Source organism: Rhinoderma darwinii, chromosome 2, assembly GCF_050947455.1.
Source record: "Rhinoderma darwinii isolate aRhiDar2 chromosome 2, aRhiDar2.hap1, whole genome shotgun sequence".
Taxonomy (NCBI): Eukaryota; Metazoa; Chordata; class Amphibia; order Anura; family Rhinodermatidae; genus Rhinoderma; species Rhinoderma darwinii.
Genome location: NC_134688.1, coordinates 317,820,628 through 317,844,359, shown reverse-complemented (window position 1 = coordinate 317,844,359; position 23,732 = coordinate 317,820,628). Strand labels below are relative to the sequence as shown.

The window sequence follows — 23,732 nt, the reverse complement described above, 5'->3', positions numbered from 1 at the left end:
CAGAATATAGTTATATTTTACCTATACTGTAAAAAACAAACACAGGCTGGGAGGGCAAAAACACTTAATTTTAAGAAGGCCAATTTCCCCAGGATGAGGGCTGCAATTCAGTATATACACTGGGAAGAACTAATGTTAAATAATGGGACAAATGATAAATGGGAGATTTTCAAATCTACTTTGGGTAATTATAGTGCAAAATTTATTCCTACAGGTAACAAGTATAAACGACTAAAATTAAACCCCACATGGCTTACACCTTCTGTAAAAAGGGCAATATGTGACAAAAAAAGGGCATTTAAAAAATACAAATCTGAGGGTACAGCTGTAGCCTTTGTAAAATATAAAGAGCTTAATAAAATCTGTAAAAAGATAATAAAATCAGCAAAAATACAAAATGAAAGGCAGGTGGTCAAGGATAGTAAAACAAATCCTAAAAAATTCTTCATGCATATAAATGCAAAAAAGCCAAGGTCTGAACATGTAGGACCCTTAGATAGTGGTAAGGGTTAGGGAGTTGGTCACAGGGGATCAAGAGAAGGCAGATACAGCAAAAACAGGGGAAATTGGATCCAGCGCTGAAAGGTGCAATTTCTATTAAAACGGGAATCTGTTCCCAAGTTTTATTTAGTCTTGGTTAAAATCAGAGCAACTGCGGGACAGCAGTTAGTGACGGGTAGGTATAGTCCAAAGTAACAGAGAGAAAAGGAGGATAGGCGGTAGCCTACGCGTTTCAGACCTTCACTAGGTCCTTAGTCATGGCTTATGGTCAAGGCAGAGTTACTAAATGGGTTCTTCCACTCTGTATATACAACAGAAGAAAGAGTAGCTGATGTAGCCGCTGCCAGTGCTGTTAATATATCAGTTGATATACTTAATTAGATGAATGTAGATATGGTGCAAGCTAAATTAAATAAAATAAACGTACACAAGGCCCCGGGACCAGATGGGCTACACCCTAGAGTTCTTAAGGAGTTATTTCTGTCCCCCCTCTTCATAATATTTAGAGAGTCTCTCATGACTGGTATAGTGCCAAGGGACTGGCACAGGGCAAATGTGGTGCCTATTTTCAAAAAGGGCTCTAGGTCTTCGCCGGGTAACTATAGACCAGTAAGCTTAACATCAATTGTGGGGAAAAAGTTTGAGGGGCTATTGAGGGACTATATACAGAATTATGTGACAATAAATAGTATTAGAAATGACAGCCAGCACGGTTTTACAAATGACAGAAGTTGTCAAGCCAACAGTGGTGTAACTACCGCGGTAGCAGCAGTAGCGGCTGCTACGGGGCCCGGGGCTTGAGCGGGCCCGTGCCGACAGCCGACACGCCCTCCCAAATGCCCGGTGGCGCCGCTAGCAGCCGTTATGGCTGCTACAGGGGTAGCACCGCTACTGTGCGGCCCGCGCCACAGAGCCTTACAGAGGCACTCTCATGCCTGTAGGTGTCGCTAGCACCGGAGGGGGCCCCGGTGCTAGCGGCAGCCAAATACATGTATTAGCACTAAATGGCTGGGCATGTTCCGTGCCTGACCATCCAGTGCCTTACAATGACACTGATTGGCTAGCAGCGCGATGACATCATCGCGCCGCTTCCATGCTTGGAAGGTGCTGATTGGCGGGGCAAGTCATTCTGCCCCGCCAATCAGCGTCATTGAAGGACGCTCATTCAGCTCCTGCAGACATGCTCAGAAGAGAGCATGTCTGCATCGCCAGTGAACAGCGTGGGAACCGGAGAATGTGAGTATGTCAACTTTATATATTTTTTTCCTCATAAAAATGTGAATGGCATTATCTATAGTGGGGGGGGTCGTCTTTATGTGGGCTATTATATATAGGGGGGTCTATATGTGGGGCAGTAGCTACAGGGGGTCTATATGTGGGGGTGTGGGCCACTATATACAGGGGGGTCTATATGTGGGGGTGTGGGCCACTATATACAGGGGGGGTCTATATGTGGGCCACTATATACAGGGGGGGGGGTCTATATGTGGGGCACTAGCTACAGGGGAGGTCTGTATGTGGGGATGTGGGTCACTATCTACAGGGGGGTCTATATGTGGGGCAGTATATGTGAGACACTATACAGGGGTGGGCTATATGTAGAGCACTATCTATAGGGGAGCTATTTTTTAGGGTACTTTCTATAGGGGTGGGCTATGTGTGGGACACTATATACAGGGGTGGGTTACCTGTGGGGCACTAGCAACAGGGTGGCTATATGTAGTGCACAGTCTACAGGGGTGGGCTATATGTGGGACAATATCCACAGAGGTGGGCTATACGTGGAGCACTAACTATAGGGGAAGCTATATGTAGGGCAGCACGGTGGCTCAGTGGTTAGCACTATTGCCTTGCAGCTCTGGAGTCCATATGTGGGCACTATCTACAGGGGCTTCTATGTAGGTCACTATCTACAGGGGGCACGGTGTGTGTGTGTGTGTGTGTGTGTGACAGTTATATTTAGAGGTGTTGAGAATTTTAACTTTGTTTATAGGTGCAGAAATGTTTTAAAAGTGAGAAGCTGAAGACATCTAAACGGAAAACTGCAGAAATGGGTCATGGCCGGGAGAAATCCATCATAGATGTCTGAACCGGAGGGAGAAGAAAATAACTAGAATCTGAGACGTCACCGGTGAGTCACTTAATGTAAATGTTTATTCTGCCTCTAATCAGCACTGTAGTCGCTGTATGATCTGCAGCGAGATGATGGTGGTATGATTTTTTTTTGTGAAACCGCATCTCCCAGCATATCCTTATCATTGTTTCGGCCATGCTGGGAGCTGTAGTTTTACGCCGTACAAACCTATGCGCAGTGGCGTAACTACCGCTATAGCAGCCATAGCGACTTCTACGGGGCCTGCAGCATGAGGGCCTGCAGCATGTTCCGTGCCTGACCATCCAGTGCCTTACAATGACACTGATTGGCTAGCAGCGCGATGACATCATCGCGCCGCTTCCATGCTTGGAAGGTGCTGATTGGCGGGGCAAGTCATTCTGCCCCGCCAATCAGCGTCATTGAAGGACGCTCATTCAGCTCCTGCAGACATGCTCAGAAGAGAGCATGTCTGCATCGCCAGTGAACAGCGTGGGAACCGGAGAATGTGAGTATGTCAACTTTATATATTTTTTTCCTCATAAAAATGTGAATGGCATTATCTATAGTGGGGGGGTCTATCTACAGGGGGGGGTCGTCTTTATGTGGGCTATTATATATAGGGGGGTCTATATGTGGGGCAGTAGCTACAGGGGGTCTATATGTGGGGGTGTGGGCCACTATATACAGGGGGGTCTATATGTGGGGGTGTGGGCCACTATATACAGGGGGGGTCTATATGTGGGCCACTATATACAGGGGGGGGGTCTATATGTGGGGCACTAGCTACAGGGGAGGTCTGTATGTGGGGATGTGGGTCACTATCTACAGGGGGGTCTATATGTGGGGCAGTATATGTGAGACACTATACAGGGGTGGGCTATATGTAGAGCACTATCTATAGGGGAGCTATTTTTTAGGGTACTTTCTATAGGGGTGGGCTATGTGTGGGACACTATATACAGGGGTGGTTTACCTGTGGGGCACTAGCAACAGGGTGGCTATATGTAGTGCACAGTCTACAGGGGTGGGCTATATGTGGGACAATATCTACAGAGGTGGGCTATACGTGGAGCACTAACTATAGGGGAAGCTATATGTAGGGCAGCACGGTGGCTCAGTGGTTAGCACTATTGCCTTGCAGCTCTGGAGTCCATATGTGGGCACTATCTACAGGGGCTTCTATGTAGGTCACTATCTACAGGGGGCACGGTGTGTGTGTGTGTGTGTGTGTGACAGTTATATTTAGAGGTGTTGAGAATTTTAACTTTGTTTATAGGTGCAGAAATGTTTTAAAAGTGAGAAGCTGAAGACATCTAAACGGAAAACTGCAGAAATGGGTCATGGCCGGGAGAAATCCATCATAGATGTCTGAACCGGAGGGAGAAGAAAATAACTAGAATCTGAGACGTCACCGGTGAGTCACTTAATGTAAATGTTTATTCTGCCTCTAATCAGCACTGTAGTCGCTGTATGATCTGCAGCGAGATGATGGTGGTATGATTTTTTTTTGTGAAACCGCATCTCCCAGCATATCCTTATCATTGTTTCGGCCATGCTGGGAGCTGTAGTTTTACGCCGTACAAACCTATACGCAGTGGCGTAACTACCGCTATAGCAGCCGTAGCGACTTCTACGGGGCCTGCAGCATGAGGGGGCCCGTGCCACCCGCCGGCACGGCCCCTCCCATGGCCGCAGGCTCCGCTAGCAGCCGCTATGGCTGCTACAGCGCGACGCCACTGAAGGGGTTGTTCCTACAAAAGACATGCATCCCCTAACCACAGGATAGGGGATACATGTGGGATCGCTGGGACGCCCAGCGATGAGGAGAACGGGGGACCGAAAGTCCCCCCTAAGTTCTCCATGACAAACATCGGACTTCCGTAGTCTATCTGCAGCTCCATGGAAATGACTTGCGCACCGGTCGTGCTTGTGCGCATGCGTGACCAGCGCTCCTTTCATTTTTATTGAACTGCGCAGACGCCGGAAGTCAGAGGTTAGTCATGGAGAACTTCGGGGGACTTTCGGTCCCCCATTCTCCTTATCGCTGCCAGCGATCACACATGTATCCCCTATCCTGTGGATAGGGGATGCATGTCTTTTGTAGGACAAATTATAGGCCCATTTTTTTTGGGGGGGGGGGGGTCTGTATGGCGTAATCTACAGAGGGGGCTGTATGGCGTTATCTACAGAGGAGGTCTGTATGGCGTTATCTACAGAGGGGGCTGTATGGCGTTATCTACAGGGGGCTGTGTATGGTGCTATCTATAGGGGGGCGCTGTGTGGTGGAATCTATAGGGAGGCACTATCTACAAGGGGGGGGGGTTGTGTGATACCCAGCAGAGGGGGAGGGGCCCCAGTCAAAAGTTTGCTATGGGGCCCAGTCTTTCCTAGTTACGCCCCTGCAAGCCAACCTGATTTGTTTTTATGAAGAGGTAAGCAGAAGGAAGCCTAGACAGAGGGGCCGCTGCGGATATAGTGTTTTTGGACTTTGCAAAGGCATTTGACACTGTCCCCCATAGACGTCTAATGGGTAAATTAAGGACTATAGGTTTAGAAAGTATAGTTTGTAATTGGATTGAGAATTGGCTCAAGGACCGTATCCAGAGAGTTGTGGTCAATGATTCCTACTCTGAATGGTCCCCGGTTATAAGTGGTGTACCCCAGGGTTCAGTGCTGGGACCACTATTATTCAACTTATTTATTAATGATATAGAGGATGGGATTAATAGCACGATTTCTATTTTTGCAGATGACACCAAGCTATGCAATATAGTTCAGACTATGGAAGATGTTTGTGAATTGCAGGCAGATTTAAACAAACTAAGTGTTTGGGCGTCCACTTGGCAAATGAAGTTTAATGTAGATAAATGTAAAGTTATGCACCTGGGTACGAACAACCTGCATGCATCATATGTCCTAGGGGGAGCTACACTGGGGGAGTCACTTGTTGAAAAGGATCTGGGTGTACTTGTAAATCATAAACTAAATAACAGAATGCAGTGTCAATCAGCTGCTTCGAAGGCCAGCAAAATATTGTCGTGTATCAAAAGAGGCATGGACTCGCGGGACAGGGATGTAATATTACCACTTTACTAAGCATTAGTGATGCCTCATCTAGAATATGCAGTCCAGTTCTGGGCTCCAGTTCATAGAAAGGATGTCCTGGAGTTGGAAAAAATAGAAAGAAGAGCAACGAAGCTAATAAGGGGCATGGAGAATCTAAGTTATGAGGAAAGATTAAAAGAACTAAACCTATTTAGCCTTGAGAAAAGACGACTAAGGGGGGACATGATTAACTTATATAAATATATGAATGGCACATCTGGAGAAAAAAAGGTTCAACCTGCAAAGGCGACAAGCCTTCTTTACTGTGAGAATGGTGAATTTATGGAATAGCCTACCGCAGGAGCTGGTCACAGCAAGGACAGTAGATGGCTTCAAAAAAGGCTTAGATAATTTCCTAGAACAAAAAAATATTAGCTCCTATGTGTAGAAATTTTTTACTTCCCCTTTCCCATCCCTTGGTTGAACTTGATGGACATGTGTCTTTTTTCAACCGTACAAACTATGTAACTATGTAAGAAAACAAAAGATGGCGCGACCATCTTGGTCTTTTTTTGGCCCAGCTAGTTAGAGAGAGATTAAGGTTGGTTCCAGCCTCCTCAAGTCACGTCTATTGTGGAAATGTTATATTGTCTACTCAAAGAAGCAAGCTTGCTTTTCTTCTCCTGTAATGCCAGCTTGGATTATTTTTTGTGTCATGTGGCTATTTCAATAATTTTACCCCTAAGTGTGGCTTTATGCGCTTCATAGTTAATTCTTGGGGATGTATCTTTGGATTTGTTAAGAAGGAAGTCAGATTTAAATTTTGGATATGTTTGGCTATGATATCTGTCAGTATAGATTCATTAAGTCGCCATTTAAAGAATGAGGATTTCTCACATACATTCCATAAGCAAAGTTGAATGATCAGGGCGCAGCTAAAACACAAGTGTCATGCACCCATGGAATGAGACAAGAGGGGACTATGCGGGTATGAATTTTGTGAGCCAGTGAAAAGTATGCATACTCTCGAGCGATAGGATTGCATTGCCGCCAAATATCTATCATGTCTATTGAGTGGAAAAAACGAGCCACCGTCAGACTAGCTGGTGAAGGGGATATTCGGCGACCTATGGTCGTGCCAGATTTATCCAATGAGATATCTAAAGCTATGTTTGAGTCGCCCCCAAGAATAAGTGGGCCATTTATTAATGATTGTAACGTGCGTCACATGTCTAAAGAACTGGAGTTGGGAGCGTAGTAGTTAATAAATGTAATGGGGGAGTCAAGAATATATCATCCTTCCGGGTCCTTATATTCAATTAAAACTTTGAAGGTTTCAGATCTGGCAAACCATATAAGAACACCTCTATGTTTTGTGCTAGCACAGGCAAGATGGCTCTGAGGGAACGGTTTGTGAAAGTATCGAGGTACCGAAACTGCAGAGAAGTGGGTCTCCTGTAGAAACAAAAGATCTGCATGAATAGATTTGTAATATAAAAACACCTGCAGCGTTTCGGTGGTGAATTAAAGCCTTGGACTTTGTGAGAAATTACATTAACCCTTTCATGACCAAGGGTCATTGATACCCCATCCCTGTTTCCAGGTCAAATTTTTCTGATATGCACTTCTTTAAATGATAATATCTTTGGAACCGCTTTGAATATCACAATTTTTTACTTTGTTTTTTTTTTTACAAGACATGAGGCTTTCATTTTCTAGATTAGTTAAATTAATTCCATCGGATCAACTGCAATTTTTTTTTTTTGGCTGTTTTGCATCAACTCGTCTCAAAATTTTAATCCATTTCTCGGCCATCTGACAATTTTTCACCTAAATTTGGCATCCATTTTTCATAGTCGTTAAAAAAAATGGATGAATTTTATTCGTTAGGGTTTTTGTTGCAGCCACCTGAAAACACCACAGTGCCCATGTAGATAGTGACGCAATACCACTGTAGATAGTGCCACATTGCCCACTGTAGATCGTGCCAGTGCCCACATAGATAGTGCCCACTGTAAATAGTGCCACAGTGGCCACTGTAGATGGTGCCCACATAGTGCCACACACAGTTTCCATGTAGATAGTGCCACATTGCCCACTGCAGATAGTGCCAGTGCCCACATAGATAGTGCCCACTGTAAATAGTGCCACATTGCCCACAATAAATAGCACCACTGTAGCTCCCTGTAGGAGTGGAATCCATCTGGCCGTTGCCAACTCTAAAAGCAGAATCCCCTGCCTCAGCGTCGGCAGCACCGTGGCCGAGGATTCCGCTCCAGGAGTAGCCCCTGACGTCACTGTCCATATATGGATAGTGACGCCAGGGGCTTCTCCAGTAGCGGAATCTCTGGCACAGAGCGATCTGACACCGTGGATTGCGCTCCTAGAGAGAGCAGCTGACGTCACTGTCCATATATGGATAGTGACGCCAGGGGCTTCTCCAGTAGCGGAATCCCCAGCGTCCGATAGCTCTGCGCCGGGGATTCCGCTCCTAGAGAGAGCCCCTGATGGTGGACAGTGACGTCAGGGGCTCTCTCTAGAAGCAGAATCCCCGGAAGAGCGATCTGACACCAGGGATTCCGCTCCTAGTGGGAGTTTAGGTAGCGCTATCTAAAGGGGTGGTTTCTATCTACAGGGCGGGGCACTATTTACAGCAGGGATGGAGAGACGTCGGGGGTTCCCTCTAGGAGGGGAATCCCCGGCCAGAGAGCTGGCCGCGGATTCTGTTCCAAGAGGGAGCAGGGGGTGTTTTGCTATCTACGAGGGTGTGTGTAGTCCGGGGCTCTTAAAGCCCCGGCAGACATTAGAGTGCAGCGCTGCTCAGACTGAAGCAGCACTGCACTCATTAAACCCCGTTCAAGGCTGTCAACGTTTATATACGTGGCAACTGCACGGGACATCGGCAGTTGGAACGTATATAGCCGTATGGGGGTCGTGAAGGGGCTAAACATTGAGGGTCTTAATATGTCGGCCATTAGAAAAGACACAATGTGTAGCCTGCTAAAGCAGGGGAACCAAGCAAGTGGGAGGAAAGTAGAGGAAAGAGGGGAGCGGAAAGGAAAAGGAGGGGGGAGAGAGAAAGAAAGAGAAAAAAAAAAGGAAAGAATAAACCCCCAGAAAAACAAATGAACCATCATGTTAAGACAGTAGATTTGGGCGGGAGGTAAAAACCTACCACCTAGTGCAACAATAATTACTGTGGTCAGTAGACCGTTCAGCCGCCAACAACTAAGTGTAAGGGTGCAGTCCCTCAGAAGGGCTAGGAAATTAAAATATACATTAAGAAAATCTTAACAACATTATGAAGTGAACATATTCGAGTCAAAACAATATAGTATTAAGTAATAATGTGAACTCACAAAATAAAGACCCTAGGGTGAGTACAGGGGATGAAACATAAGTAAGCTCTATAAAAAAACAAAAAAAAATACAACTGTAAAGGATCTGCCAGACACAGCTTCTGTGTCAACGCCCATAGGTAATCAGTCTGCACCTGCTTCTATGTCTGTGAGACTGACTCCATCTTCTACCACCCAGGATGGCAGGCTTAGGAGTGGGAGAGCCCATCACAGCCTGGCCAGACGGAGCTAGCTCCCGCCCTCTGTCTATTTATACCTGCCTTTCCTGTTCCTCCTTTGCTTGTGATTCTTCTCTGCTGGTTTCCTGGCCCTGCTGCAGCTTCTTGAACTACTACCCTCTGCTTGTATTTGACCTTGGCTTTACTGACCACTCTTCTGCTCTGCGTTTTTGTACCTCGCTCATCTCCTGGGTTGACTCGGCTCGTTCACCTCGCTTGTTGCTCACGGTGTTCCCGTGGGCAACTTCTTCATTTCCCCGGCTTCTTTGTACCCTTGTCTGTTTGTCTGTCGTGCACCTATTGAGTGTAGGGACCGTCGCCCAGTTGTACCCCGTCGCCTAGGGCGGGTCGTTGCAAGTAGGCAGGGACTGAGTGGCGGGTAGATTAGGGCTCACCTGTCTGTCTCCCTACCCCGACATTACAACAACCTTCCATCTACCCCCTCCTGCTCCACATGGAATACCTATTTTAATAAAATCACCCGTCCTTCTCCCCCCCAACCCACGCCCCATTTCCTTACAAAATATATCAACCATAACCTCCTGATAAAGTGGAGGATAAAGTTAGCGACAATTAAGGGTGACGGAGCATAGAAGGTGCAAGAGGTGTCAACTTCCCATATATTTCTACCATCCAATCTTCTCTATGCCATACACCTCAAAACCTTCCAAAATCCTCCCCCGGGACCCCGAGTGGAAAGATCCAGCGGAAAGAACATATAGCGATCAATGAAAATGAAAGCAACATGCAATAGCTAATTGGGGGAAGGGCAAGGGAAGGGATCAAGGGACAACTTAAATGACTGTATGGTAAACATATGAAAGGTAGGATTGGAAATCTTCCAATGTGAGAGTACCACTGTTGCAGAGATCCTTGACGTCTCATCAAATAAGAAGGTAACATCCGTAGTAATGAGGGTTGGAATGTCCATATAGTGTACCCCCTATAGTTTTTGGATAATTTGATAGTGACATTTAGTTCTCAGTCATCCAGAAAGTTCGCAGAGCATGATATGGTATCATAATGATGTGTAACATTTGGTAAGGTGAACAGTCCATGGGTATAACGGAAAAGTGAGCAACGACCATGTGCCCCTTATGTCAGGAGCAGAAAACCAAGATGAGGTAAGGCGCACGTCGAATTTCGACAGGTTGTAATGGGTATCCATAAAGGCTTCATGTTGAATAACTTTAGGTTGGGTATAAGGCACGCCCCCTTTTTGGATCATTGAAAGTGTCTCAGCTTCCTTTGTTGCTGCCAAACTGGTGAAAGTGGAGGATCATCATCAGTTTGGGGTTGTGGCAGTATCTCAGTTTAAGATTGTGGGATGAGTCTCAACTTGGTCAGGAGATGTTTGCCATCCTTGAAGGTATGGAGTGTGAAGCACAGCCTAAATGGAAAGGCCCATCTGTAATCGTTGGCACGATTTTGTAGCACTTGCAACAGAGGATGCAATGTTCTGCAATTCTGCATCGTGGAAGGTGCTAGATCAGAAAATATCTCAATCTCTGAATCAAGTAGAATTACTTTAGGAAGTTTTCTGGCTGCTTCCATGAGCTTCTCCTTCACAGAGTAGTAGTGAGTTTTAACAATGACGTCTCTCGGGAGACCGTTTGCTCTGACTGTCGTCAACGCTCTATGCACCCTTTCAATCTCCAGGTGCGATTCAGCAGTATCAGGGAGCAATTGTTTGTGAAGCGTGCGTGTCAGGTTACGTGCATCAGTGTAGGGTTCCGGCATTCCTCTAATGCGAATATTATAGCGCCGTGAGCGAATCTCTAGGTCTTCAATGCAGGCATTAGTTATGTCAAGCTGATTTTGAAGATCCGAGATGCCTAGAGTTTTGGTTGACCCTAGTTATTGTGGAACCTAGCTTAGTCAATAGCAGTCATATGTGCACCCACCTTTTGGAGATCTTGATGTACTGCCGAGATTTGAGATTCTCCATTTCCCCCTTTAGTGCACATATGAGCTTGTGAGGCAGCAATGTCTGGGGGTTCCTCCATCAGATAGTCAGCCGTTGATTAGAGGAATGAATGTTGAGAGTCAGTGACCTGTGCTCTAAATAGAGGCGGAATGTCTTCTGAAATGTGGGAGAGCGGTTCAGCCGCTTCTCATGGTGCCCGGTCCGGAAACAATGTCATAAGAAGCAGGTCGGCCACTGGGCGCTGAGTTGCTTGGGGGTTTACCCTTATTTGTACTGCCTTTTTTCTTTAAATCATATTTTTATTAAGAAAGAAAATTTGTTATTTATATATACATACAATAGGAACAGTATGTAATAGCATATATAAAAATAGTATCAAACCCACCCGTGCCCCCCCACCCCAACCCCCAAGTCTCTGTACAATAATACATAAAAAAGGAGAGTAAGATTATTACAACCTCATTATCCAAAAGAACTTAATCATTAATGACCATTACCATCAATTCAGAATTTATACAGTTATGTCAAAGAGTGATCCGTTCCACAGTCCTGTAATCCCTATATCCACCACACCATGCCTTAACCTGTCCGAGCTGAAGAGAGACTGTTTCGGAGCAACGCCATTTCTGGCATTGCGATCCACTGTCCCCATTGTTGTTCAAACGTACGTAGTGTGTAACGTTTCAAATATACACCCTCCTCTAACAAAATCACAGAACACATTACTCCTAAAAACTCTTCCCACGCTAATGTGGGAAGCGAATCACCCAACCAATGCCTGGCAATAGCTTTCCTGGCTTGGTATACAAATTTTGCCACTGCCAGTTTTGGCATCTCAAATAATGGCAATTCTTCTACATATCCCGAAAGTCCCGTCAAAGGTGTTTTAGAAATCTGTTGACCAAAAACCTTGTGAAGTAATGCAGTAACCATCCTAATATTAAGACAATAAAGGGCATGTCCATAGCATATGTAAAAGTCCATATTAGGGTCAGGACATCTGGGACATCTAGCATCAAGTCTAAAGCCCGTTTTGCACAGCAGATATGATGTACGGAAAGCTCTATGAATAAGGTATAATTGTGATATTCTATGAGCAACACTAAGAGACAACTTAGTTGCCATTTCTAATAGTTCATTCAAAGTCTCATTTGACATGGGGCCTACATCAACCTCCCATCGCTCTTTGTACTGCCTTTAGCCATCTGGTGCAAGAACTCGAGGAGTCGATATGGACCAGCAGGTAAGTCTGTCCTGAGCTGAATGCTGAATTATTAGCCGTTATGCCCTCCTGAGGGGTGGAGCTCAGCGGCTATGTGTCCGCCGCGAGTAGTCATTTGAATCCATTGAGCGATAGTGACCTTAGAGGATGCCAACCCCTTCCTGGAACTCTCCGGGAGGATAAACAAGGAATCTGACCTCTGGAGGAAAGCAGTTGCAGAAATTGTCCGCAAGGCGTGGACAACATTTAGGTTGTGGAGAGAACGCCCCAGCAGATGACTGGGACATGGGACAAAAGGACAGCAGAACAATACCCTTATTCATGTGAAAAGCAGATGCCTTAGGCAAAAAGGAACTGTGCGGAGCAACGCCTAGTCCTGATGAAGAGTCAGGAATACACAACTTTCAGATAGAAGACACAGCTACCAGAAAAACCACCATGAAAGAAGATGAAGAGAGACCTCTCGCAAGGGTTTGAAGGGAGCCGACTGCAGAACCTCCAAAACCAAATTGAGATCCCAAGGAGGAACCAGGGGACAATTAGGGAAAATCGTTTGATCAACCCTGTGCAGAAAGTTCTTGACGTCGGACTTAGTTGCCAACAGGCGACTGAACAACATGGAAAGTGCAAACACTTATCCCTTCAGGGAGCGAAGGGCCACCCTGAAGGAAGGAAAGAACTCTAGATAAAGAAAATCGCAGAGGAGGGCGATTACAATCCTCAAACCAACAAAAACAGGTCTTCCAGTTATGATGGTAAATGCAGGCTGAGAAAGGCTTTCTAGCCTTGAGCATAGTGAGAACAACAATCTTCAACAAACGGCAAACCCCTCAGAACAACGGCCCCAAGAGCCACGCCGTTAAACATAGCGACCTTAAATTCTGGTGGAAGAGAGGTCCCGGAGAAAGGAGGTCAGGACTCGGGAGGCAAGGGCCACGGAACGTCAGCCAGCAGGAACACCATGTCTGCGTCCCATCCAGGGCTAACAGTATGGATAGAATCCCCTCGGCCATGGAGGAGCCACGGCAGGAGAAGTAGAATGGAAGATATGTACATGAGCCTGAAGCAGGTCCACGGAATAGGCCTCTTGATCCCGGACTCGTGAGATGAAGCAGAGAACCTGGCGATTAAACCTGGATGGGTGGATCAGGTCCACGTCCGGCTTGCCCCATCGGATGCAAATCTGTTCGAAGACCTACTGGTTCAGGAACCACTCCCCAGGATCCCCCTTTTCGTGACTTAGGAAGCCTACAAACCCAGTTGTCGACCCTGGGAATGTGTACTGCTATCAGAGCAGGAATGTGATCTTCCGCCCAGGCAAGCATCTTTGCGGCCTTTGCCATCACTGCCACACTGCGAGTTCCACCCTATTGATTTAGATAAACCATGGCTGTGACATTGCCCTTTGAACTTGCACCGGATGTGCAGACGGCAGCGATATCCAGTGCAACAGGTAAAGGAAGATGGCTCTCCAGGTTGATGGAGACCACAGAACCTGAGCCGTGAGGTTCCGAAGAGTTCCTCCCAACAATTTGAGACTGGCATCCAAGGAGAGGATCTGCCAGTTCAACGGAAGAAAGGAGCGACCTCGGGGAACTGACAGGGAGGAGGCCAATTCCAGATCAAAACCCACCTTACCAGGCGTGGGCAACGCTGGAGGTGGCAGGTGTGCAGGAGCCACAGCCACTTGGCCAGGAGGCTGAAATCGATCACATAGGGAAGTAGACTTACCACAGGGAAATTTAGTGTGGCATTTAGAGCAAGCATAATGGACCGTAATAGTTTTCTGGTGGAAAGGTTCTCCCTTATGTTCAGACATTGCAGTAGAGGGTATCACTACACCACACACACACAGTGAGAAATTGTGGGGTGAAATTGCCAATTAAACCACTCAGGTACTGCGCAGCAATAACTACTCCACTTAGGAAGTAATGGCTGTCTTTACCTAGGTCTGCTAGGAAATACACACTCCAGGGACTGAAGGTCAAGGCACCTGTATGAGAAAGAGGAGGCCAAGTGCCGGTCCTACCCAGTTTCAAAAGTGTTTTGCACTTGTCCCAAGGCATGGTCAGGAGGTCTTGTGCCCCCGATCAGTATCTGCTATTGTTTTTTATTATTTTCTTTACAGCGTTCACCATGCGCTAATAGTTTACCGCACAATAAAATCACTTTTGTTTTTTTTTTAAACACATTATTTGTGTTGCCATATTCTAAGAGTCATTATTTTTTACATTTTTCCATCAATAAATCTGTGCGAGGGCTTATTTTTTATTTTTTGCAGAACGAACTTTAGATTTTATTGGTCCAATTTTGGGGTACTTGCAACTTTTTGATCAGTATTTATTAAATTTTTTGGGAGGTGAAGTGACAATAAAATATTGATTCTGGCATTTTATTACATTTTTTACAGCGACTTCCAGAGGCGGGGCATCCTGTGTGGCCGCATCTTACCTCAGCTCTGTGTCCTGAGCAGGGGATCCAGCCACCATCATAGCCATCGGAGGCTCGCTGTCCTTGTTACGGTGGAAGCGCGGGACGTCCTCCCGTTCTGTCGGAGCCGTTCTTTTGCTCCGGGAGTCCTTGGTGTCTCCAGGGAGACACGCCGCCCCAGTGACCGTCGGCCATCTTGGGGCCTACTGCACTGCCATGAGTGGGGTCGGCCGGGAGGCTGCGCCGGAACTGCTGCTGCATCCCCTCTCCTCAAGGGGGTCTCGGAACCCCTGTACCACTCCCCAGGGACGCTCTCCTGCCGGTACGCACTGCGGGCGTCGCGCTGCGGGCGTCACACTTGCCCGCCACTGGAGTCGTCGGCCATCTTGGGGCCTATCATCCAGGGCTGGCTGGCCACTGCTGCTGGTCCCGAGACTGTTGGAGGGTCTCCCCGCTGTATTTGGGATCCCCAGTTGCCTCACGGTGGGGGACTGTGAGGAGCACATCATCCCCACTCAAAGGGATCGCAGGAGGGAGCTGGAAAACCTTTGCCTGGCGCTAAAACGGGGTGGATCTGAGTGGCCTGGCCCCTTCCTCATCATCAGGAGGTTGGCGGCCATTTTGAGCCCTGTTTGTCTTCGTCTTTCACAGTCAAGTATCCGGACCAGAGATATCGCCTGGTACTGAGTGAGTACAGTGTCTCCCCTTTCAAGGACGGAGTATAGTTTTTGGCTGAATAAGAGGGCCACATAGAGACCTGTTGTGCGCACATTTTGAACTCTGCTTGTTTCAATCCTGGGCTGTACGCTTGTAATTTGGCATAAATACCATCTGGATAACTCCATTGCCTGTTGTACTGGCCTGACTGCTTATGCTTCACTATCATCTGGCCTCAGTAATAGCTGAATGCTTGTGACGTTGCTGCCATCTAGTGGTCGTCATAGTCCTATCTGTTACACCAATTTTTTTTGTTCTATAAATTGCAAATTCTGATACAATGCTGATGCCGTAACCCTGAAATGTAGGAGACGGCCCGCCAGACCTAATCCAGCCCTTCCATCTCTCTCCCTGTCTTGATAATGGACAAATTTCTTCATAGACACGCTCAGCCTCCATGTCTTACTAGGCAATCTCAAGGGACCAACCCTAAAACAGAAACCATGCCGAAGGGAAAAGCCGGTAAAGATAAACAGGGGCCTAGACCTCCTCAGACTCCGTCTGCATCACTGTCTTGTCCTCATTCACCTGAACTTCTACACACCGGAGACATCACTCCAACAAATCTATCGCCGGCTGACAGTCGTATGTCCTCTCCGCTTATGGACCATCATCATGCCACCGCAGTGGCAGAAGAGGTATCTCGCTTAATGATGCCTTTATTTGATAAGAGACTGGATCTGATCCATACCTCCATTAACTCGGCACTGGCGCAGATTACCGCAAACGCACAAAAAATAGCGGACCTGGAAAACCGCGTGCTGGCATGCGAAACTACAGTGTCTGATCTGGAGAACTCGGTGGCTCAACATCAAAATGCAGAAATCATTCTGAGAGATAAGCTGGAGGACCTGGAAAACCGGGACAGGCGGAACAATCTCCGCTTTGTGAGAATTCCTGAAAGCGTTGTGGGCAATGAACTCATGCAGCTTCTCATGGCAGACCTCCCATCCGCCCTTCAACTGGATCTTGCACCAGACCTGTTCAGCATTGAGCGTGCTCACAGAATTGCCCCCCCCCCGCAGAGACCACGCCCTGTTATAGCGAAATATCTTAACTGGGCAATCAAGGAACGTGTCTTAAGGGCTTATAGACAGGCCAGGAACTTGCAGGTCAGGGGATCTAAACTCCTTATTTTCCAGGACTTCTCCTCAGCAGTCTCCTTGAAATGAAAGGTGTTCACGCCAATATGCCTTCATCTACACGAGAAGGGAATACGTTTCCAACTTCTGTACCCGGCTAAGCTCAAGGTGACTAAAAATGGCCAAACCAACATCTACGAAGATCCTGGAGCAGCTCGACGTCATTTCCTTAGAGATGTCCCTGACTGACCGGTCATCCTTCTGTGAAAATTTGGGGACTCTTCTACTTCATGTTTTTCAGTGCCTTTCCGCATGTTGCATACTTGCACTGTAATGCTGCTAGTGTTTTTTTTTATTATGCCTTGCCATGCCAATTTTTGTTATTATGTGGTGCACATATTGTTCACTTTATTTACTTATGTTTTTTTCTTAATTCAGGTCTTTTCCTACCCCCTTCTTCCCTGGACACGTGTTATCCTCCTAGGTCGCTACATCGTGGGATCCACTGCTTGCTGGGACAGTGGACCCCGATTTTGTAACGCTTCGCACCTCCACTCTAAGATCGCCCCTACTGGGATAGGATGAGTACCCTTTATAGCACTATAGACACACCTGTCGTCATGCCTTCCACACTACGAATGGTCAGCTGGAACGTTGCCGGCTTAAATACTGTGGTCAAGCGTAAAAAGGTCGTAACTCACTTAAAGCGACTGCGACCTCATGTCATTTTTTTACAGGAGACACACTGGCAAGAGGGCGCTGGGGTTCACTGAAGGCCCCATGGTTGGGTGACTGTTACACGGCCTCTTACACTTCTAAATCTAGGGGGGTGGCGACTCTCTTTCATAAATCTTTGGACCCGACGGTTCAGGATACATACTCAGACCAGGGGGGAAATTTCCTGTACCTAGACGCTACTATTAACACGCACAGATATAGCCTGGTTAACATATACGAACCTGTGTACCCTAACGCAGACTTTTACTCCTCTCTTTTCACTTTCCTACTACAGAGACAAACATACACCCTGATTTTGGGAGGCGACTTTAATCTCACCTTGAATTCAGACATTGACCGGTCCAAGCCGACCACACAGGAGAGCGCGGGGGCCTCGGTACTCCTTACACTCATGGAACACCTATCCTTGTGTGATCCCTGGCGTTTAACCCACACCTCCTCTAGAGAATACACGCATTTTTCGCATGTTCACAACACTCACTCCCGCATTGATTTTCTTGTGCCGGATTCCCTTTTTCCATCACTCACTTCAGTAGACCTGACGCCCATATGTATATCAGATCACGCTCCGGTATGCATGAAATTTACCACGGGCACTCCAACGTCCTATAGTCGTAATTCGCGGTTCCCTTCCTATCTGTTGACCTCTGAGGATTTACGCAAATACCTGACCGTCCACTGGTCTCATTACGTAGATGACAATATTGCCCACCTAGATGATACGGCTCTTTTTTGGTCTGCTTTTAAGGCAGTTATGAGAGGCCACATTATTTCTTATGTTAATTTTAAACGATGGGAATATCGTAAGAAATTTCACTCCTTGAATACAGACCTTATCAAGGCTCATAAATTACTGGTGGATTCCTGTACTCCTGAGGCTAAAACTGCATATCTAGCAACTAAGTCTCTATTGGAGACTGTCAGGCTAGATGGGGTGTGGATATGACCAGTAATAGATATTTTAGATGGGGTAACCGTATCGCCTCTCTGCTTGCAAAGATTCACAGGCCTAAGCGCTCGAATCACAACATTGTGAAACTAGTGGATCCGGTGTCTCGCTCTGAGATTTTGGACTCGGATCTTATCCGATGGGAGTTCGTGAATAATTTTATGGATGTTTATCGAACGACAACATATGATCCGGAGGAAACTAAATAATTTCTATCCAAGCTTCATCTGCCCAAACTGACTGAAGACAATAGAACAGTTTTAAATACTGATATCACGGAGGCGGGGGTTGCTTTAGCAATTTCTAACCTACCCAATAATAAAGCGCCGGGTCCTGATGGCCTATCGGCGGAATATTACAAACTTTTGCCTGATATTGTACCGACATTGACGAGGACCTTACAAGCCATATTTAGTGGGGAGATCGACATGCCTGACTTTCATGAGTCCAGGACCATATTGCTTCCCAAACCTGATAGGGATCCAACTCTCCTTTCCTCTTATCGCCCGATTTCCCTTTTAAACCAAGACTATAAGCTCCTAACAAAGATCTTGGCTGACCACCTTCAAACCATGCTTGGACCGATCATTGCCCCAACCCAGTTAGGTTTCTTGAAGAATAGACATTCCACTAAAGGTATTCGCCAGGCTGTAGCAGCCACGGTGTCTGCCCTAGACCCCTCCTCCCCAATGACCATGTTGTTGGGACTTGACGCGGAAAAGGCGTTTGACTCACGGCGGTGTTGCAGTCCCGGGACTTCGGGGACCGCTTTCTAACATTCCTCTCACGCTCACAGGCCTGCTCTGTCACATCCCTTACCATTAATGGGCTTAACTCGCCTCATATCCCCATTTTCAGGGGTACGCGTCAGGGGTGCCCTTTCTCACCGTTACTTTTTAATTTGTCCCTGGACCCCCTTCTCAGTCATCTCCAGTTCCTAGAATGTTTTCAAGGCATACAAATTGGAGATTCTCAAATTAAACTATCGGCATTTGCAGATGATATTTTGCTGTTCATATCCAACCCTGCCTCTACGCTACAACTAATCCTCCAGGATATCTCACTTTATGGTGCCTTGTCAGGTTTTAAGATTAATATACAAAAATCAGAAGCCCTAATTCTCAAGGGTGCCTCCGGGCCGCTCTGGTCTTCGAAACATGCATTTAAATGAAACTCTGACTACATTCCCTATTTGGGGGTACGCATCACGAGACAACCCTCACGTTTATATCAACAAAACCTTAATTCCTATGTAGCATGTTTGGAATCCCAGCTTGTGGCTTGGAGACACTTTACTCTATCGTTTTTGGGTAGGGCCAATCTATTAAAAATGGTTGTCTTCCCTAAATGGTTATACTTACTACAATCATTGCCTATATACTTGAGACCAGTCGACGTTAGACGGCTGAATGCTCTCTTCCGAGGCTTTATTTGGAACCAGAGGAGACCAAGAGTGAGTTTATGCATACTGCAACAACGCCGTAAACATGGTGGGATTAATTTTCCCCAGATTCATTTATACAACATGGCAGCTCAACTGCGAGTGATTGGAGATTGGATAACCGGCAGCTCCTGCTTTACTGATTCGACATTAGATCTCCAATTTTCCAGACCCATTTCCTTAACATGCCTTCTACACACTCCCTACTCGGCTCTATCGCCTAATCAACGGGCTAATCCTCTAATCATGTCCTCCTGGAATACATGGACCAAGGTCAGACAGCATTTAGGATTAAACCCTAGATTTTCCCTACTCCTTCCTTGGATCCATAACTCTGACTTCCAAAACGCGATTCCCCAACGTCGTCTGGGCTCGGAGGGGGTTGACATGTATTAGCCAGATAATTAACATGCTCACTCTCCGTCCCTATTCATTTAATGAACTATGTATACAATTAGATTTTTTGGGCCAACACCCCTTTTATTATATGCAGGCTATGTGAGCTATGCTCACAAGGTCATTAGCCACTTACAAGATCAAGACTGGGATGACTTCTTCTGTCACTTAACTCCATCTCACCAACACCGAAAGAGACTAATCACTACATACTATAATGTTTTAAGACAGCCATTGGACTGCGCTAAATCACGATCGGGTGTATATTACTGGGTTGACCACTTAGATCACATCACTCATGACGATATATTATCATCTGTAACCACAGCTGCCAAATACCTCCCATCCACCATGTACTGGGAGATGTCTTACAAGATAGCTCATAGGGCTTACGTGTCCCCTTATAGGGGCTTTCTCATGAGTAACTCCTCTGACCATTCGTGTTTAAAGTGTGGAGCACCGCATGCAGACTTATTACATTGCCTATGGTTATGCCCAACTATTGTTGATTTTTGGCGAAAGATTCAATCTTTTGTGTCAAACACCCTGTCCATACAATGCCCCTCCACCTAAAAGTGGGGTCTCTTTGGGATCCTACCCCCTTCCATGCTCTTCATCCCGAACCATCAGAAAAAACTGCTGTACTATGTCTCTGCAGCTGCTAGGAAGGCGATTCTCCAGGTTTGGATAACTAACACCCCCCCACACACACACACATCGTATTTTCCTGGAGAAACGATCTTACCTTTTCCGAATGGATTGGGTGGAAACCTTCCTTCAGAAAGAGCACAAAACAGAGGGATTTTTTAAGCTGTGGGAGAATTTTATACCTCTCTTACCACTTCACATTAAACAAAAGCTGATTGCATGTTTTGGCTCCTCAACTTGGTACCTGGAGCATCAGTTGTCTGGTGTGACACCAATCATGATATGATTCTTTAAATATCAGTGTGGCATTGTGGTACTGCTGGGGGATACACGTGTCCATCCTCTTCCCCTTCCCTCCCTCCCTCTTCTATCCTTCCCTTCCCCTTTCTTTATGGTTTATTTTGTGTGTTACATGTCCTATGAACATTGATACCTTTTTTTTCCTTTGTCTTTGGGGTAAAATCTCTCGTACTGTTCTAACGAGGATCTTTTGCAATAATTGAAATGACTTGTAGGTTATATTTTCTGCAACGTATTGATATTACTGTTCAGAGATGCTATTGCCATGGGACATGTTGTTGAATGTTTGTTCACTTGTCTATAATTGTTGGAAAATAAAAATCCATACTTTAAAAAAAAAAATTTTTTTACAGCGTTCACCGCACGGGATAAATGGATAAACAACATAATATATTTATAGTTCAGGCCGTTACGGATGTAGTGATACCACTTTACAAAGCATTAGTGAGGCCTCATCTAGAATATGCAGTTCAGTTCTGGGCTCCAGTTCATAGAAAGGATGCCCTGGAGTTGGAAAAAATACAAAGAAGAGCAACAAAGCTAATAAAGGGCATGTAGAGTCTAAGTTATGGGGAAAGATTAAAAGAATTAAACCTATTTAGCCTTGAAAAAGACGACTAAGGGGGGGGGGGGGGATATGATTAACTTATATAAATATATTAATGGCACATACAAAAAATATGGTGAAATCCTGTTCCATGTAAAACCCTCTCAAAAAACAAGGGGGCACTCCCTCCGTCTGGAGAAAAAAAGGTTCAACCTGCAGAGGTGACAAGCCTTCTTTACTGTGAGAACTGTGAATCTATGAAATAGTCTACCGCAGGAGCTGGTCACAGCAGGGACAGTAGATGGCTTTAAAAAAGGCTTAGATAATTTCCTAGAACACAAAAATTTTCCCTTCCCTTTTACCTGAGTGGCCGGGGATTCTGCTCCTGGAGCGCTCCGCTTGATGTCTCTGTCCATATATGGACAGTGACATTAGGGGCAACTCCTGAAGCAGAATCCCTGTCCACAGCGTTGCCGACGCTGTGACCGGGGATTCCACTCCAGGAGAAGCTCCTGTCGTCTGTGTCCATTATAATACTACATGTGGAATGTATCGTATGTCTGTAATTGGCTGAATTTGAAATATTGTCACATTGGCTCTGATTGGTTGACATCAAGCCTACACCCCTTTTGAATGATATTATTGTAATTGAGTTTGCCAATAAACCTCAGAGGAGTATTTTGAGCATACCAGCGCGTCTGTGTGTTATCCCTCTAAGATATATCGATTAAAACATGATTTGAAACTGGATAAATCACTGGAGGTTGACATGCCCCTTACAAATGCCAGGGTAATATATTTTGGCCCATGATTGTGTGACCAAGCCGAATCCCTGGTTTTAGGGTGCCGATTGGTTAGCTTGGATTTGGTACTGCAATATGTGTTAAGTAATCTTCGTTCTGGTACTGTAACTATACATTTAACTTGGTTCTGCTGGGTTACGCTACATCTTCATACCTATTTATTCATGGAGTATGTCCAAGGGCTGAACAATGTTCTGCATTTTGCGCACCATACAATTTTGACTGCTGTTCCATGGGTCACACTATAACTTAATGGCCTGTGCATGGTTAACAAAAATGATCATTGTTTTAGGGCTCAAACAGTTCAGATCAGTTCTCACCGACCTCTCATTAGTGTTGGAGTGCAGTTGTCAATTGTGTGCATAACTGCACTGCATATATACATCGACCACATCCACCATTGTGCAGGAACAGATTGAACTAAATCACGATTTACCTTTTTAAAGAAAAATTGTGTAGGTTTGCCAGTCATTAAAGGTAACTGTAATTTCATCACCCCCACCGATCTTTAGAATGAAGGAGGACAAGCACTCTACTAGGTGATGTGCCACTTCGGCTCTAGTCGGAGTGCCATGTATGGACTCTTAAGTATCAGCATGCTTATGGCCCTTCAATGTGAACCCAAAATTTCATATGAGCACAGTGCTTGTACCCATTCATTCTAATGATCATTGGAGGTCTTGGGATCCAGACTTCTAGTGATCTAAATGTCTGACATGTCCCTATATTTCAGAAGTTTTATGAAGTTACATTTACAAATCTACGTTAAAATTGTTTTGATATGTAGAAGACTAGAGACCTTCCATGAATTACAGAATCAGTATGCCTACCAGTGAGCCAGAAAACTCCATCCTCTTGCCGCTGAACTTTGAGGTTTTCCACTAAAAAAGCAACTGGTTCAGGAACAATTGGAGAGGGGTAAATACGTGGACCATCATCCTGTTACACAAAACAAACACTGAGGTTAATATAATGTCACATAAGCAATTTGATTATTAGTAAGGTAACTACAGTAGTGTCTCACTAGGTAATTATAATATATCTTTTAATGTATTTGGAATAATACAAGATAGAAATGCTTACTTCTTGCGGGGTAGCTAGTCTACCTCTAAGGTTTCGTTCACATCTGTGCCAGGGTCCCGTTCCGACTGAGCTTTCCATCGGAGGGGACCCTGACTGACACAAACCAAAAGGTTTCCGTTTCCATCACCATTGATTTCAATGGTGACGGATCCAGTGCCACTGGTTTCCGTTTGTCTCCATTGTGCAAGGGTTCCGTCGTTTTGACTGAATCAACAGCGTAGTATATACGCC

At 45.8% G+C, this 23,732-nt stretch overlaps 1 protein-coding gene across 7 annotated transcripts in view; it reads right to left on the bottom strand.

Annotated features, from left to right (window-relative positions):
• Positions 1–23,732, bottom strand: part of BLTP3A (bridge-like lipid transfer protein family member 3A) — a 222,098-nt gene that overhangs the window by 8,809 nt on the left and 189,557 nt on the right. For 6 of the 7 annotated variants that reach the window (XM_075853563.1, XM_075853557.1, XM_075853560.1 and 3 more), the window contains one exon: positions 23,249–23,357. In XM_075853563.1, the coding sequence (XP_075709678.1) occupies positions 23,249–23,357 (109 nt within the window). Of the gene's footprint in view, positions 1–5,997; positions 6,057–23,248; positions 23,358–23,732 lie in introns of all 7 variants that reach the window. The other variant, XM_075853561.1, reaches the window with a different exon arrangement.